Below are 16,273 nucleotides of genomic sequence, written 5' to 3'. Positions count from 1 at the left end.
TACAAGTTTTATTTTTTTATTTTAAAATTTATATACCATCTACACCTAGACAGTTTCCAAGAAAAAACATACATAAAAATGAAAACAATACAATAAAAACTAAGTCTGTAGTGCATTCTGTTTCAAAGTCCTTTCAGATCTCATAAAAATGCTGTTATGAATAATTGAGTCTTTTAACAATTTTCTAAATCCCATTCTGTCAGCACTTTCTGGAACACTGGATTTTGGAAGAGCTCCCCATTAAGGAATGCATACAACTTTATCCTATAGAAAGAGTTTATAGACTTGGGAAGTGGCAAGAGAACCAACTAGGCTGAGAGTAGTGATTGCCCAAATTTTCAATTATGCGCATAAAGTGTTCTATAGAGTCTGAAGAGATAATCTTTGTTCCAGTGCAATAGGAATGTTACGCTAAACTGTAGGGTTGTCCTCTGTGCTCACGAGCATACTGTAGAAGATGTCAATCACAGCTTTTCATCTCTTTCTTCACGGTCTTTGCTGCCCCCTTCAGTCCTTCTTTCTGCAGGTGAGCATGAAGGTGTCTTGCTGATCAGCTCCAGTTATTTCTTTGTTTTGTGGTACCTCAGTGGCGTAGTAAGGGGAGGGGTGGGGTGTATGGATCACCACAGGCGCCATCTTTCCCGGGAGGGAGGGGTTGCCAGGACCGCTTCTCTCTGCCCCCTGTCTATCTCTTTAAATGTTCATTGGCGTGAGCAACATTTTCCATTTGCAGCTTGTGCTGGCGCTGCTCCCTTCTGACATCACATTTTGGTTGCGGGACCAGGACATGATGTCAGAAAGGAGCCAATGCTTGTGTGGGTGGAAAGTGTTGCTCGTGCTGGCGAGCATTTCAAGAGGTACATGGGGGCGGAATACGCCCAAGCGTGGAGGGGTGCATGGTACAGAAATGCCAGGCGCCACCGGGTACATTCAGGCGCTCCGGGTGCCAATCTCCCTTGCTATTCCACTGCAGATATTTAATCTACTGCTGGCAGGTGTATCCTTCAGGGACTTGTACAACCAGCCTGATGAAGATTTGTGGAGCTCAGGGTTCTGGGCCTTTGCGCTTGCTTGCTTGCTTCCTTGACTTGGTCAGGAGCTTGAGCACAGGTATTTAGGCATGAATAGCATCTTTCGGGGTGCTCATGGTGCCTGCTACAACTTTGCCTCCCCCCTTTTTTACTGCATCGATCACGGCCCAGGGGGGTTGAACATGAGTCCAAGTGGTCTGACTGGCAGCCTAAAGATCGCAGCATGGCAGCTGACCAGCGATTTGAGGCAAAGAATTCCTCCAGATCCAGCTACACTTTAAAGGCATTGAAGCAGACTGCAGCCCATGTTAAGTGATTATAGACTATGACAGCCTATGGGGAAATTGGGGGGCTCCTGAAAACTGTGTTTTGACAGTTAGGTTCTTGGTGCCCCTCCTCTAAAGTCCTATTTTTTAAAAAAGTTTTTGATCAGCCGTGAAGCATTTTTAAGTCTTTTTCTTTTGTGCCAAAATGCTGCCTCTGTGGTCATCTTGGATTTCCTGATTTTTTTTCTAAGTTCTTCAACTTCTCCAAAACACTTCGTTTTGCCTCAAGATTAATAGAGATGGAGTCCTTGGACCCTAATACCCCTATATCATGCCTTATTTGTGCTGGATGGGTGGCTGAAGAGCATCCTTGTGCCATATGTCACGCGGCATGGGATGGAGGGGCGGGAACTTTGGGCTTAGCTCCTCCACAGCCTGTAGGGTTGGGAAAAGGCAGATGATCCTGTTGGTGGGAATGAAACACCTTCTGGACTCCCGGGACAGCGGCCTTGCATATCATAAGGGCATAGAGGCTTTGCAGCCCAAGAAAAGGCATTTATTCCACTCTTAAGGGGCAAGGAAAATTATCCTTTCAGTCCTTTATCCCAGAGTTTATTAATCTCCTCTGGCAGGCTTATGCATAAGGCATAATTTCGCCGGTGTGGTCCGCCAGAAAGCGGACAAGCATGCAGACCCCTCAGAGTGCTTCTCTGAGAGCAGAGCCTATTCTGGACTCCAATGGTCCATCGGACAGGGACTCGGAGAAAGAGGATTCAGATTTAATCCCTTTACTGTCCCAAAGTGAGGCTTCCCTGATTGGAGACGCAACATCCCATCTTGAGGACTAGGAGGCGGTGTCAGCCATTAACCAGGGAGAGTATCACTCCATTCGACAACTTTTTAAGTCCTGTGCTTTGCTGGAGCTCATTATTGAGTCGCTTTGAGAACAGAAGATAGACCATCCACAAACCCCATCCTCCCAGTGATCTCTTCTGAACGGGGTCTGGGCTCAAGCCACATCTTTTCTGTGGTACCTGGACATGAGGCTCCTAGTCACAGAGCTCTCAGAGATCCCTGAAGGCTTCCTGAGGGTGGCTAAAACTATGACTAAACTGTATCCCATGGATCAGGAATTCCAGCAAATGTTTGCTATGCCAAAGGTGGATTCACTAGTAGACCAGGTGACCAAACAGACTTGTACCTGGGGCAGTGAAGGATTAAGTGACTTGCCCAGGGTCACAGGGAGCAGCACGAGGTTTGAACCCACAACCTCATGGTGCTGAATCTGTCCTGCTGGCGTGGGAGGAGGGAAAGTTGCTGGCACAGGGAGAGGGAAGGGATGAAATGAAGGAAATTTAGAGGTGAGAGGAAGGAAAGTTGGTGGCACAGGGGGAGGGGAGGGGTGAGAGGAAGGAAAAATGCTGGCACGGGGGAGGAAAGGGAGACATACATAGTGAACGGAGAGGATGAAATGGCACATAGTGGAGGAGAGGAAGATAGAGATGGTGCATGGAGGGGGACAGAGTGATTTGACCCAGGACACAAGGGAGAGAGAGAGGTGTTGGACATGGAGGTGGATGAGAGGGAAGGAGCAATACACAGGAGGGGGAGAAGGAGAGAGATCTTGGATCCAAGAACAGAATGGAGTGATGGAGAAATGCCTAGAAATGGGAGTGAGGGAAGAGATTGGGAGAAATGCTGGACCAGGGGGAGAGTTCAAGAGGGAAGTGATAGGGAGATGTCAGGCTATGAGGGTGGGAAGGGAAGGAAAAGGGAGCAGATGCTGGGCTATAAGGGTGGAGGAAGGAAGATGCTGAGAATGGTAGAACCCTGAGGGGGAAGGAGAGTGTGGCAAGGAAATGGATGAGAGGATAGATTATATCAGAGTGTAGAAATATTGTAATGGGGGTTGCATTGAAGATGAAAGGGAATAGAGGGCTGAGGAAGGAATAAGAAAGATGGAAATTTGATAGGTAGCTGAAAAGTAAAAAAGAGAAGGGTAAGAAAGAGACAGAAAAGAGCTAAAAAAGAATGATCAGTATGTCGAAGGCAGGTATAGTGAGGGAATAGACAGGAGAGTTGAAAAGACAAATGGATAACAGCTGCTTGAAGGAGAATTATCAAATGATAGGAAAACAGAAAAAAGAAACTGGAATCATAAAAATAAAACATCCAGACAACAAAGGTAGAAGAAAAACATTTTATTTTTAATGTTTTAAATGGCATATTAGATAGATAATACAGGCAGAAAACCTTGTCTTTTCCATACACACACAACACAAATACACCCTTGCACAGAATGGAATAAATAATCGCAAACTAAAAACAGAAATTTGTAGACAAAAGTTAAACTGAATTGCCAAGAAGCCAGACTCTGCACACACTAAAACACCACAGAAACAGAAATAATGATGCATGCATGCCCCCTAATACTGTTCAAAGTATTAATATAAAGATAGATGTAAGTTTGAAAAAACTGACGAATAACAACCACCATGTTACAAATTAAAAAATAGAAATAAAACAAAAAATGGAAAATAAGATATACTATTTTATTGGATTAATTCATTTTTTTATTAACTTTCAAAGGCCAAAACCTCCTTCAGGTCAGTACAGTATACTGCTTTCTGACCTGAGGAAGGGGGTTGGTCTCCAAATGTTAGAGAAAAATGTATTAAAATTAGTCCAATAAAATGATCCTTATTTCCATTTTTTTTTTATAAGCAGCTGATACCATGGTTCTGGTTTTTACTTATCTCATCTTATCATTACTCTTCCTTCCATCTACTGTCTGCCTTCTTTCTTTGCCCCTTCCATACCATGTCTGCCCTTTCTCTCCATTGCCCACCCCTTCCATATGGCATCTACCCTCTTTCTATGCCGCTTCCATAAACTTATCTTCCCTCTTCCCCTTCCATCCAGCACTTGCTCCCTCCATTCAATCTATGTCCCCTCCTTTTTGCATGATTCGTTCCAGCTTCACCCCTCTCTCCATTTATATCTCTTCTCTCACTATCTCCACCTTCTCTCCCCCCTCTGCCATCTCTCTCCTCTTCTTCCTTTCCACCCTATGGTCTGGCATCTGTCTCCTTTCCTTCCATCTCTGTCTCCCTGCCCCCCACCCCATCCCACCCCATTGTCTGGCATCTCTGTCCGCTCCCCCCTATGGTTGGTTTGACATCTCTCTCATTTCCTTTCCTCCCTCAGGTCTGGTATCTGTCTCCTTCCCGTCCATATCTCCCTCCCCCCATTCTCTGGCATCTCTCCTCTCACTTCCTTTCCTCCCTCCCTCCCCATGGTCTGGTCTGGTATTGCTTTTCTTTCCCTTCCCTGGTCTTCCTTCTCCCTCCCCCCCATTTGGTGGCTTTCTCCCGTACTCCTCCCTCCCCCCAAATCAGCAGCATTTCTCTCCCCCCGCATGGGTTACTCTCAGGACATTGCAGAGAGAAAGCTCTGGCTTGGCTCCTGTGGTCCTGTGTCTCCAAGCTGAATGGGTCCCTGGCGACGGCAGCGATTACCACATGTTGCCTGCCATTGACCCAGAAACTTCCCCTCTGCTGTGAAATTCCTTTTTTTGGTAGAGGGAAAACTTCCGGGTCAGCAGCAGGCAGTATGTGGGAATTGCCACTGCCGCCGGGCATCCATTTAGCTTGAAGAGAGAAAGAGGACCGCGGGAGCAGAGCTGGTAAGCATGGGGACTTGGAGAGGGCTTCTCCATTACTGTGGGAATGCCACAATAATGTACCCATTTCCATGACAGTATCATGGTGCGGTCCACCGTTACTGCAGTATTCCTGGGAGATTATTCAAAATGCGTCCTAATACCACAGTGACCATATCCATGTCACTCTCTACAAGTATCTGTCCACAGTGAAGAAGCCCAAAGCCTTCTAGAAATGTTGGGGCACTGTTTTCCTACACTGAAGCTCCATCAGTGATAAATCACCCTATACATGAGGATTCAAGTTCTGCTGTCCTCAGAACATCTTGTACAGGTAATTAACGTCATTATCTTCTGCATTGCAGTGCTATGGCTGAGCCATAATAGTGACTCAGTGCCTCTCAGTATGATCTTGTCAAAGCATTTGAAAGCAAGTTATTTATTTTTGCTGCTTTATAGCCAGCAAAATATTGTATATGCTGCAGTTCATTAAAATACATGTATTAATTGTTTGTACTTTGTTTAAGCATCAAGATTCATGACCTCTCAGAGCTCAAAGACATGTATGCTATTATTAACCTGGACGATGAAACTAAAGGTAATTGCACTGCTAATTAGCTGTACTGTATTTTCCAAACCATATTATAATGTTTGTGATTTATTCAAAAAAGGAAAAATGTAAAAAACAGGGCTCTTGCTCTTAAAAATGGTTTTAGAATGAAACCTGAACAGATATAAACAGAAAAGCTCAAAAGAGGAAGCTCTATAGTCATTTCTTTCTAAAAACTTGCTTATTCTTTGCAACCGAAATGCAAGGTTTTTTTAATTTGCTTCTGAGGGAAGATTTTATGGGCTTGGAGATTCTTCAATCACTACTTTATTTTCAGCAAAGTGAGAGATGATGTTAGGGAGGACAGTTTTCAAAAGCATTTCTGGAAATGAAGCAATATGCTACATGTAGAACTGGGCTTTTATAAAAATTGCCCTCTTGATATGAAATTGGGAGCCAGTATTCTTCTCATAGGAGTTGACTATCATAGTCAAATTTTCTTGATCCAGTTATTAGTTTTACAGCTGAGTTCTAGACAATTTGGAAATGAAGATATTACTTGCTTGGGTATCTTGTAGAAAGGCATTATAATAGTCTAGCTTAGGCATTATAGGTGAGGATTCTAAGAGCACATTTGGAAATGAGATGGTTGGGTAATAGGTTTGAAGCCAGTCATATCAGTGATGGCTTTATTGCAGTGTTCAGTAAGAAGGAACCTTCTGTATTAACTAGGCTGAAAGCTGCGAAAAGATCCAGAGAGGAATACATAAGTTTGCCATGATCCAGAATTTGAAAGATGAAGGTAGTGATACCTAAAACTTGTTTGATTAGGATGGGAAGGTTTGTAGGGTGTTTTTTTTTTTGTTGTTGTTGTTTTTTTGGTTGAGATAGTCATCCAGTTGATTGAGAGCTATTTGTTCGGCAAGTTTAGCTATGAAGGGGAGTGAGTGGGTGATTGAATTGTTAATTTTGTGATAACTGTAAGCTGACTTTTATGTAAAAGGAAAAATGCTTTATTTGAGAGAGATATATGAGGAGAATGCCATCAAGACATATGTGGACTGTGAAAAATTGCAGGAAGACCTTAGAAAATTGGAAGGCTGGGCATCCAAATGGCAGATTAAATGTAATATGTGAAAAGGTTCTGGTCCCAATACTGCCTCACACGCTCTGTCGTTTGTAAGTCAGATGCATCTGGGGATAATCTCTTTTAGAAAGATTAGACGCTTATTATTCCAAAGAGATGTCCATTTATTCTGAGTACTGCATACATATTTATAGCATTTTACATGGGTCAGTTTTTTCAGCATATGACTGTAGGAAAGACCATATTTGGTAACAAGATACACAAAAGCAGCTAGAAAGAGGTAGCAAACATAAGGGGGGGGGGTTAGTGGGAAGTTTCCATAATTATAGCATATAATACTGTCTTTTGTCTAAGGTCTAGCAATGTTTCTTATCTAAGTCCTGACTCACAAGAAGCAAAATCATTCAGCTAAAGCACAGGATGTGGGGTTCATAACATAAGGAGGTCATAATCTTGGCAAAACTACCGTATTTTCTCGCATATAACGCGCGTGTTATACGTGGTTTTTACGTACCGCGCATACCCTTGCGTGTTATACGCGTGAGCACGTTGTACAAAATTTTTTTTACATAGTTCCCCCCCCCCGACGTCCGATTCACTCCCTCCCGCAGGACCGCTCGCACCCCCACCCCGAAGGACCGCTCACACGCACCCCCACCCCAAAGGACCGCTCGCACGCACTCCCACCCGCACCCCCACCCTAAAGGACCGCTCGCACCCCCACAGCCTCCCGACCCCCCCCATCATGTAGAAGCTCCTACCGGTGTCCTGCTGCTTCCTCTTGGCGGTCCCGACACCCGACACGATCGGGGCAAGAGGGAGCTCAAGCACTCTTGCCCCAGCCAACCGCGGCACCCCCGACACGATCGGGGCAAGAGGGAGCTCAAGCCCTCTTGCCCCCCCGACTCCCCGACACGATCGGGGCAAAAGGGAGCCCAAGCCCTCTTGCCCCGCCGACTCCCCAACTCCCCGACAATATCGGGCCAGGAGGGAGCCCAAGTCCTCCTGGCCCTGGCGACCCCCCCCGCTAGTTCGGGCCAGGAGGGAGCCCAAACCCTCCTGGCCACGGCGACCCCCCTCCCCCCACCCCGCACTACATTACGGGCAGGAGGGATCCCAGGCCCTCCTGTCCTCGACACAAACCCCCCTCCCCCCAACGACCGCCCTCCCAAGAACCTCCGACCGCCCCCCAGCCGACCCGCGACCCCCCTGGCCGACCCCCATGACACCCCCACCCCCCTTCCCCGTACCTTTGTGTAGTTGGCCGGACAGACGGGAGTCAAACTCGCCTGTCCGGCAGGCAGCCAACCACGGAATGAGGCCGGATTGGCCCATCCGTCCCAAAGCTCCGCCTATTGGTGGGGCCTAAGGCGCCTGGGCCAATCAGAATAGGCCCGGGAGCCTTAGGTCCCACCTGGGGGCGGGGCCTGAGGCACATGGGCCCATCCCGACCATGTGCCCAAGGCCCCGCTCCCAGGAGGGACCTAAGGCTCCCGGGCCTATTCTGATTGGCCCAGGTGCCTTTGGCCCCACCAGTAGGCGGAGCTTTGGGATGGATGGGCCAATCCGGCCTCATTCTGTCGTTGGCTGCCTGCCGGACAGGCGGGTTTGGCTCCCGTCTGTCCGGCCAACTACACAAAGTTACGAGGAAGGGGGGTGGGGGTGTCGTGGGGGTCGGCCAGGGGGGTCGCGGGTCGGCTGGGGGGGGCGGTCAGAGGTTCTTGGGGGGGCGGTCGTTGGGGGGAGGGGGGTTTGCGTCGAGGGCAGGAGGGCCTGGGATCCCTCCTCCCCGTAATGTAGTGCAGGGTGGGGGTAGGGGGTCGCCGTGGCCAGGAAGGTTTGGGCTCCCTCCTGGCCCGAACAACTAGTGGGGGGGGGTCGCCAGGGCCAGGAGGACTTGGGCTCCCTCCTGGCCCGATATTGTCGTGGAGTTGGGGAGTCGGCGGGGCAAGAGGGCTTGGGCTCCCTTTTGCCCCGATCGTGTCGGGGAGTCGGGGGGGCAAGAGGGCTTGAGCTCCCTCTTGCCCTGATCGTGTCGGGGGTGCCGCTGTTGGCTGGGGCAAGAGGGCTTGAGCTCCCTCTTGCCCCGATCGTGTCGGGGAGTCGGGACCGCCAAGAGGAAGCAGCAGGACACCGGTAGGAGCTTCTACATGATGGGAGGGTCGGGAGGCTGTGGGGGTGCGAGCGGTCCTTCAGGGTGGGGGTGCGGGTGCGGGTGGGAGTGCGTGCCAGCGGTCCTTCGGGGTGGGGGTGCGGGTGCGTGCGAGCGGTCCTGCAGGGGGGGGGGTGTGAATCGGACATCGGGGGGGCATCAGGCTTTCAGGGTGGGGACAGGACTTCAAGGGGGAGAGGAGAGTCGGGGCGAGCGAAAGGAGAGTCGGGGTGGCCAGAGGAGAGTCGGGGCGGGCGAAAGGAGAGTCGGGCAGCATGCGTGGTATACGGGTGTGCGCGGTATATAAAAATTTCTGTACATAAATTTGTGTTTTTCGCTTTCTATACCCGTGTGCGCGTTTTACCCGGGTGCGCGTTATCTACGTGAAAATACGGTAATCAGCTACAGAACAGAATGAGGACACAGAGCTCAGAACACAAAGAGAAAAGACCTTGTGGCCTCTTGGCAAATGCAAACTGTTTCAGCAGTGTTTTATATGTTACACAAGCAGGAATGGAATAGACTTACAAGAAGTATATACCCCTTCAATATGGACAAATTCAAAGTGATGCATATTGGGAAGAATATTTCCAACGTATTGATTTTTCCTTTTCTTAACTTTTTCTTTTCTGCCTCTGTCCACTCAAATTTGCCTTCTTTCTCACCCTTCTTTTTAAATGTTCAGCTACCTCTCAATTCTCCATCTTCTCTCAGTCCCTAGCTCTCCCATTTCCCATCTCACTCCTTTCCCAGCCTCCTATTCCCTTCTATCTACTCCCCATTACCACATTTCTACCACTGTACTCACTGCTCTCTCACTTGTCATATTCCTTTTGACTTCATCCACATAGCTCACCATTTTCAGAATCCCCCTCCTCTCTCCACTGGTCAGACTATAACTCCCTGTCCCTCTCTCCACTGGTCAGGCTATAATTCCTTGTCCCTTTCTTTCCATCCCTAGCATCATCTTATCCCAGCTTTCTTCCCTCCATGGTTCCATCTCTCCTCCTCTATCTCCATGGTCCCAACATTTTGCTCCCTCTCTTTTCTGTTTTTCTTCTTCTCTCCCCCCTTGATGCTGAACAATGAAATGGAGGGGAAAAAAAGAGAGATGCTGCTTCTCTCTGCCTTCTATCCTCTGCCTTCCATCCAGAGGCCTAACATTTCTCCCTCCCTCCCATCCCTAGATCCAACTTCTCTCCCTTTCTCTTCCCAACTGACCTCATCCCATCTCTCCCCCTGTCTGCCTGCCTCCCTTCCCCCGGTCCACCATTTCTTCCTTTCTATTGCCAACAGTTCTCCCTTCAAGTATCTCTTTCCCTCTTCTTCCCCACCACCCCAGATCCAACTTCTCTCCCTTCAGACCATTGCCCACCATCTCTCTCTCCTCTGTTTCTGGCCCCATAAGCTCTCCCCCAAGGCCAAATCTGGCACTTCTTTTAATACCCTCCACCCCCCAAAAAAACCTCAACATCCAGGAGGCTTCCTCGACCCAGCATGTTCTCCCCCTTCTCTTTGCGCCCATGAACCTCACTCCTCTCCTACCACCATGTTCAATAATTCTCTCTGTCTCAGTCCCTCCTCTCTCTGCCCAACAGTTCTCCTCTTTCTTTATCTCCCCAATTGCACCATCTCTTTCCCTCTCTCAGATACCCAATTCTCCCGTTCTATTATCTCCCTCACCTCTGCATCTCTTTCCCTCACTCCCTCCATTCTTCCATCTTATGGCTCATTCTCACCTCTATCTTTCTGTGTCCTAAGTTCATGCCCCTCCCTCCTTCCTTCCATCATTTTTCCTAAGTCTGTGCTCCCTCCCTCTCAAGTCTCACGCCCTTTTCCCTTTCTCCCTTCTGGGCTGTGGGCGTTTACCTTTTTCCTGCTCCCTCCTCCGTCTTGCAGCGTTCACTCAAAGCCGCGAGCAGTGGCTCCCACGCGCCTTCCGCGGCTGATCAGGAAGCGTTACCTCAACACGCCCGTCTCCCTTTCTCCCTTCTGGGCCGCGACATCAGAGGGAACGCTTCCAGATCAGCCACAGGAGGCATGTAGGAGCCACTGCCCATGGCTTTGAGTGAACGCTGCAAGACAGAGGAGGGAGCCGGCAAGACGTTAAACAGCTGGGGGCGGCAGAAGGAAAACACCGCATTGTCCTCGAGCGCAAGTGGGGCCGCACAAAATTCTTCACAGGGCCACATGTGGCCCCGTGGGCTGCGGGTTGGACACCCCTGGTCTATGGTGTCGAATGCGGCTAATAGATCTAGTGATACAAAAGACAAAATACATAAGAACATAAAAACATAAGCAGTGCCTCCGCCGGGTCAGACCATAGGTCCATCCTGCCCGGCAGTCCGCTCCCGCGGCGGCCCAAACAGGTCACGACCTGTCTGAATCACCAGAAGGGGCTCCCTTGCCACCTTGGTTTCTCATTGAAGTCCTATCTTCCCATCGTAGTCCTAACCCTCCGGTCTTGCACATGCACGACCTGTTGGGTTTCTATACTTATTACCTGGTTAGCTTTCTATACCTGTGTTACATCCCAGCACCTCTCTCAGTATCCCACGATCCCTTTATCCCTCAGGAATCCGTCCAATCCCTGTTTGAATCCCTCTACCGTACTCTGCCTGATCACTTCCTCCGGTAGCGCATTCCAAGTGTCCACGACCCTTTGGGTGAAAAAAAACTTCCTTGCATTTGTTTTGAACCTATCTCCCTTCAGTTTCTCCGAATGCCCCCTCGTCATTGGGGACTCCCTGCTGCGGGGGACCAATATGTAGACCGGATCTACAATCAAGAGAGGTTTGTTGTCTGCCAGGAACCAGAATCAGGGATATGACAACAAGCTTAGGGAGAGTGATCAAACCCCAAGACCACTATCCAATGCTTCTCATCCACGTCGGGACGAACGACATCGCCAGGAACACCCTGGAGAAGATACCTGAAGACTTTGGAGCCCTGGGTGAGAAGCTGAAGCGAATGGGAGCACAGGTGGTCTCCTCCATCCTTCCAGTGAGAGGCAAGGGTAGAGCCAGAGAAGATCGTATCCAGAAGACAAACGAGTGGCTACACGGATGGTGCAGAGAGATGAACTTCGGCTTCCTGGACCACGGAGAGGCACTACAGGGATCGGACGGGCTCCACCTGACAGAAGAGGGAAGAATGTCTTCGGTAGACGACGGGCTCGCCTGCTCCTAAGGGCTTTAAACTAGGTGAGTTGGGGGAGGGAACCCATTCTCATCCTGGTGTGGTAAGTAACCATCCTGGTATGGTAAGTAACTACTCCATTACTGAGTCTGAGGTAAGTACTTACGCTGCAGTCAGGAGGAGGAGTGCTGACCTAGATGTGGTGGCAATATCTGAAACTTGGTTCACGGATTCCCATGGATGGGATATGAATATACCAGGTTATAACTTAATCCGCCGAGGCAGAGAAGGCAAAAACGGAGGAGGGGTAGCACTATATATCAAGGAAGAAATCAAAGTTACCAGAATCACAGGAGTCAAGTATACAGGGGAGTCCCTCTGGGTGAACCTTGCCAGGGGAAGTGGCAAATGCCTGTATCTGGGCATTGTATACAGACCTAAATAACAGGATGACATAGACAAAGAATTAATTGAAGACATCGAGACCATCACTCTGCGTGGAGACACTGTACTGTTAGGGGACTTCAACATGCTATTTATAAACTGGACCAAACTTTCAGCTACGACCAGCAGCAGCAGAAGGCTACTAACCTCTATACAGGGAACATGACTCAAACAAATGGTTCTGGAGCCCACCAGGAATCAGGCGATTCTGGACCTGATACTCACCAATGGAGATAACCTCAAAGAGGTTTCGGTAGGTGAGGCGTTGGCCTCCAGCGACCACAACATGGTGTGGTTTCACCTCAGGAAGGGGTCCATGAGGTCGAACACGTCAACGAAGGTCCTTAACTTTAAAGGCACTGACTTTGAGAGCATGGGAGATTTTGTCTATGAGGCGCTGCAAAACCAAGACACAACAGATAATGTGGAGGTAATATGGTCAGCTCTGAAATCTACCCTACAGGAAGCAACCAAACCGTGAGTAAACGGCGGAGAAATAACAAACCCCAATGGTTCTCTGCGGAGATCTCGGAACTCGTAAAACAGAAGAAAAGAGCATTTGTATCCTACAAACGATCACAACGACCAGAAGCCAAAGAAGCTTATCTAGAGCAATCTAGAACTGTTAAAACAGCGGTCAGAAACACCATACTCCAGATGGAAGAAAATTTAGCTAGGAATATTAAAAAAGGGGATAAATCCTTTTTCAGGTATGTTAGTGATAGAAAGAGGAATACAGACGGGATAGTGCGTCTGAGGAAACCCGATGGCAACTTTGCAGAATCGGACTCCGATAAAGCCGAACTACTGAACAAATACTTCTGCTCAGTCTTTACCTGTGAGGCACCGGGATCTGGTCCATAGTTATAAACAAGGGAGAGCTCAGAAGACCCATTCAGGAATTTTGAATTTTCCACCAGCAGCATCTACCAAGAATTGTCAAGGCTCAAAGTGAATAAAGCCATGGGACTGGATAAATTGCACCCCAGAGTGCTTAGGGAACTGAGAGATATCCTGGCAGAGCCGTTAGACGCACTCTTCAGTCTTTCTCTGAGCACGGGAAAAGTTCCATTAGACTGGAAAACACTAACATCATTCCGCTCCACAAAAAGGGATGCAGGTTAGAGACTGCAAATTACAGACCGGTAAGTCTCACATCAATAGTGTGTAAGCTTATGGAAACATTGATTAAACACAAATTAGATACGGTTCTGGACGATGAGAGACTTAGGGATCCCCACCAGCATGGATTTACAAGGGGGAGATCCTGCCAATCCATCCTAATCAGCTTCTTTGACTGGGTAACAAAAAAACTAGATAAAGGAGAGTCCCTAGATATAGTGTATCTTGGCTTCAGTAAGGCTTTTGATAACGTCCCACACTGTAGACTTTTGAACAAGATGAGTTTGTTGGGGCTAGGAGAAACATTAACTGCATAGGTTAAAGACTGGCTGAGTGGCAGACATCAAAGGGTGGTGGTAAACGGTACTCCCTCTAAAAAGTTGGTAGTACACAGTGGAGTACCGCAGGGCTCGGTCCTGGGTCCAATCCTATTTAATATCTTCATACGAGATCTGCCTCAGGGACTTCAGGGTTAAATTGCATACTATTGGAGCACTGGTCTACTATTTGGCAGCTGAATTTTAATGCCAAGAAGTGTAAAGTTATGCACCTTGGTAGCGGAAATCCATGCAGAACCTACACTCTGAATGGTGAGACCTTAACTAGAACTGTTACAGAACGGGACCTGGGAGTAATCATTAGTGAAGATATGAAGACAGCCAATCAAATGGAGAAAGCCTCATCCAAGGCTAGACAAATGCTGGGTTGCATCCGGAGAAGTTTTGTCAACCAAAAGCCCAAAGTGGTAATACCGCTATACAGGTCCATGGTGAGACCATGGTGGAATACTGTATACAATTTTGGAGGCCACATTATCAGAAGGGTGACATGATAGAGACGTTCAAATACGTTACTGGCCGTATTGAGGTGGAAGACGACATCTTTTTCCTTACAGGACCTATGGCGACAAGAAGGCATCCACTAAAAATCAGGGGCAAGAGATTTCATGGTGACACTAGGAAGTACTTCTTCACCGAAAGGGTGTTTGACCATTGGAATGATCTTCCACTTCAGGTAGTTGAGGCAAATAATGTGACTGACTTTAAGAACAAATGGGATCAACATGTGGGTTCACTTCAAAGAAGAACTTTGGGGGGGAGGGTTTTTTGAGTGGGCAGACTTGTTGGGCCAAAGGCCCTTTTCTGCCATCATATTCTATGTTTATATGTTTCTATATCAGAAACACTGATTGATGATGGTCTAAGACAGGGGGGGGCAACGAAGGCTGCAATCCAGTCGGGTTTTCAAAATTTGCAAGCACTGCCTCCATTGTATGCAAATAGATCTCGTGCATATTCATTGGGGAAAACCTGACTGGATTGCTGCTCTTGTTGCCCACCCCTGGTCTAAGAATTATAGTATGAAGATTGCAAACCGATTAGAGAGTGTTCAGTTGGGTGGTTCTGTCGGAACCCAGTTTGGTTTGGATGTAGGACAGTTTTCTTTACAAATTCAGATATTTGATTGAACACAATCTTTTCTGTCAGTTTTGCAATAAAAGGGAGATTGGCAATGGGTCAATAATTTGAATAATCATTTTGGTCTACCTTTGGGTCTTAGATGATTGGATGAATGACTGATTCTTTCCATTGCTTTGGAAATGACCCAGATTCTAAACTACTTGTGACAAGTTTATGTATGAAAGGACCAAGGAAGTCAAAGTTACATTTTATGATAAAAGGGGGAAGTGCCTCTGCACTGGATCCTTTCAAATTAATAGATTGTAAGAGTCGATGAACTTCACTTACTGAGGCAAGGAGACTCAGCTTATGGCATAATTGTCTCTGCCATCTTGTCGTATGTGTGTAAGCCCCAGGGAGAGAAGCACCAATTGCTCTTTCGTGTCCAGAATATTTATTCCCAAACTATTTCTCTATCCAATCCCCCTGTATGTGTCTGCACCCCAAAACATATGCCCTGTGTTCCTTCAGCCAAGCTGCATTTAATACACATTGCACTTACTATACCCTCACAAAAATGTAACTGTTGTTGGGACCAATATGCCCGATATAGCACTCTGTAGTAGCAATCCCGAAGGGAAGCCACAGTTGTCAAATTTGGAATGCGTCCCAAGATTCCAGGGGCAATTGTAGCTCCCTCGCCCAATCCATACAATATATATCTCACTTTTTATCAGGTATCAGCTTTGCTCATTTCTTACTTATATTAGAGACCAAGGGGTCCTTTTACGAAGGTGCGCTCGCGCGCTATTCCTAGCGTTAAGGCCCTAACGCGCCTTCGTAAAAGGAGCCCCAAATTTACCTCTCCCACTTCCACCTCGAAAAACTCCCACAGTTGAGCACCCATATGAGCGCTTAAGAGTATCGGGTCCAAAGTAGCCCAAAAATGTTTAAGCTGGCAATAGACAAAGGTGTTTGCCCATTGCACTCCAACTGTGGAGAAACAATATTTTATGGAAATTCTGAAGATTCCAAGTGACTTGGTTTCACTGATAACAAGAGCTCAGTATATAATGAACTCTAAAAATGTTAAAATGAATTTAACATCTTTCTTGGAATCTTACTTGGAAATAGTTATACAGAGAGCAACTATGGTATTAACATTTGCATTGGAGCTTGATTGCAACAGTATTTTGAAACTTTCCTTTAGATTTTTTGATGCCTTGTTTTTTTGGCTCAAAAATAAGAGTATTTACTGATTTAGCTAGAGGTACACAAATGCGTCATAAAGCCTTTTGGGCCTTTTGTTCTAGGGTTCTTGCCCTGGGTGCTGAATTTGTCTTGCGTTTTCCTTATATTTGTTTTGTGACTTTTGAGGGTAATCATTTTCAATTTTTTTATCCTAAACAATTGGATGATTTT

The 16,273-nt window shown here is 47.4% G+C and overlaps 1 protein-coding gene across 7 annotated transcripts in view; it reads left to right on the top strand.

Moving 5' to 3' along the window:
- Window positions 1–16,273, top strand: part of WDR19 (WD repeat domain 19) — a 435,717-nt gene that overhangs the window by 141,160 nt on the left and 278,284 nt on the right. For all 7 annotated transcript variants that reach the window (XM_033947370.1, XM_033947368.1, XM_033947367.1 and 4 more), the window contains one exon: window positions 5,486–5,556. In XM_033947370.1, the coding sequence (XP_033803261.1) occupies window positions 5,486–5,556 (71 nt within the window). The remainder of the gene's footprint in view (window positions 1–5,485; window positions 5,557–16,273) is intronic.

Source organism: Geotrypetes seraphini, chromosome 1 (assembly GCF_902459505.1).
Source record: "Geotrypetes seraphini chromosome 1, aGeoSer1.1, whole genome shotgun sequence".
Classification (NCBI taxonomy): Eukaryota; Metazoa; Chordata; class Amphibia; order Gymnophiona; family Dermophiidae; genus Geotrypetes; species Geotrypetes seraphini.
Note: the sequence above shows the minus strand (reverse complement) of the source record. Positions and strands in the feature narration are given on the sequence as shown.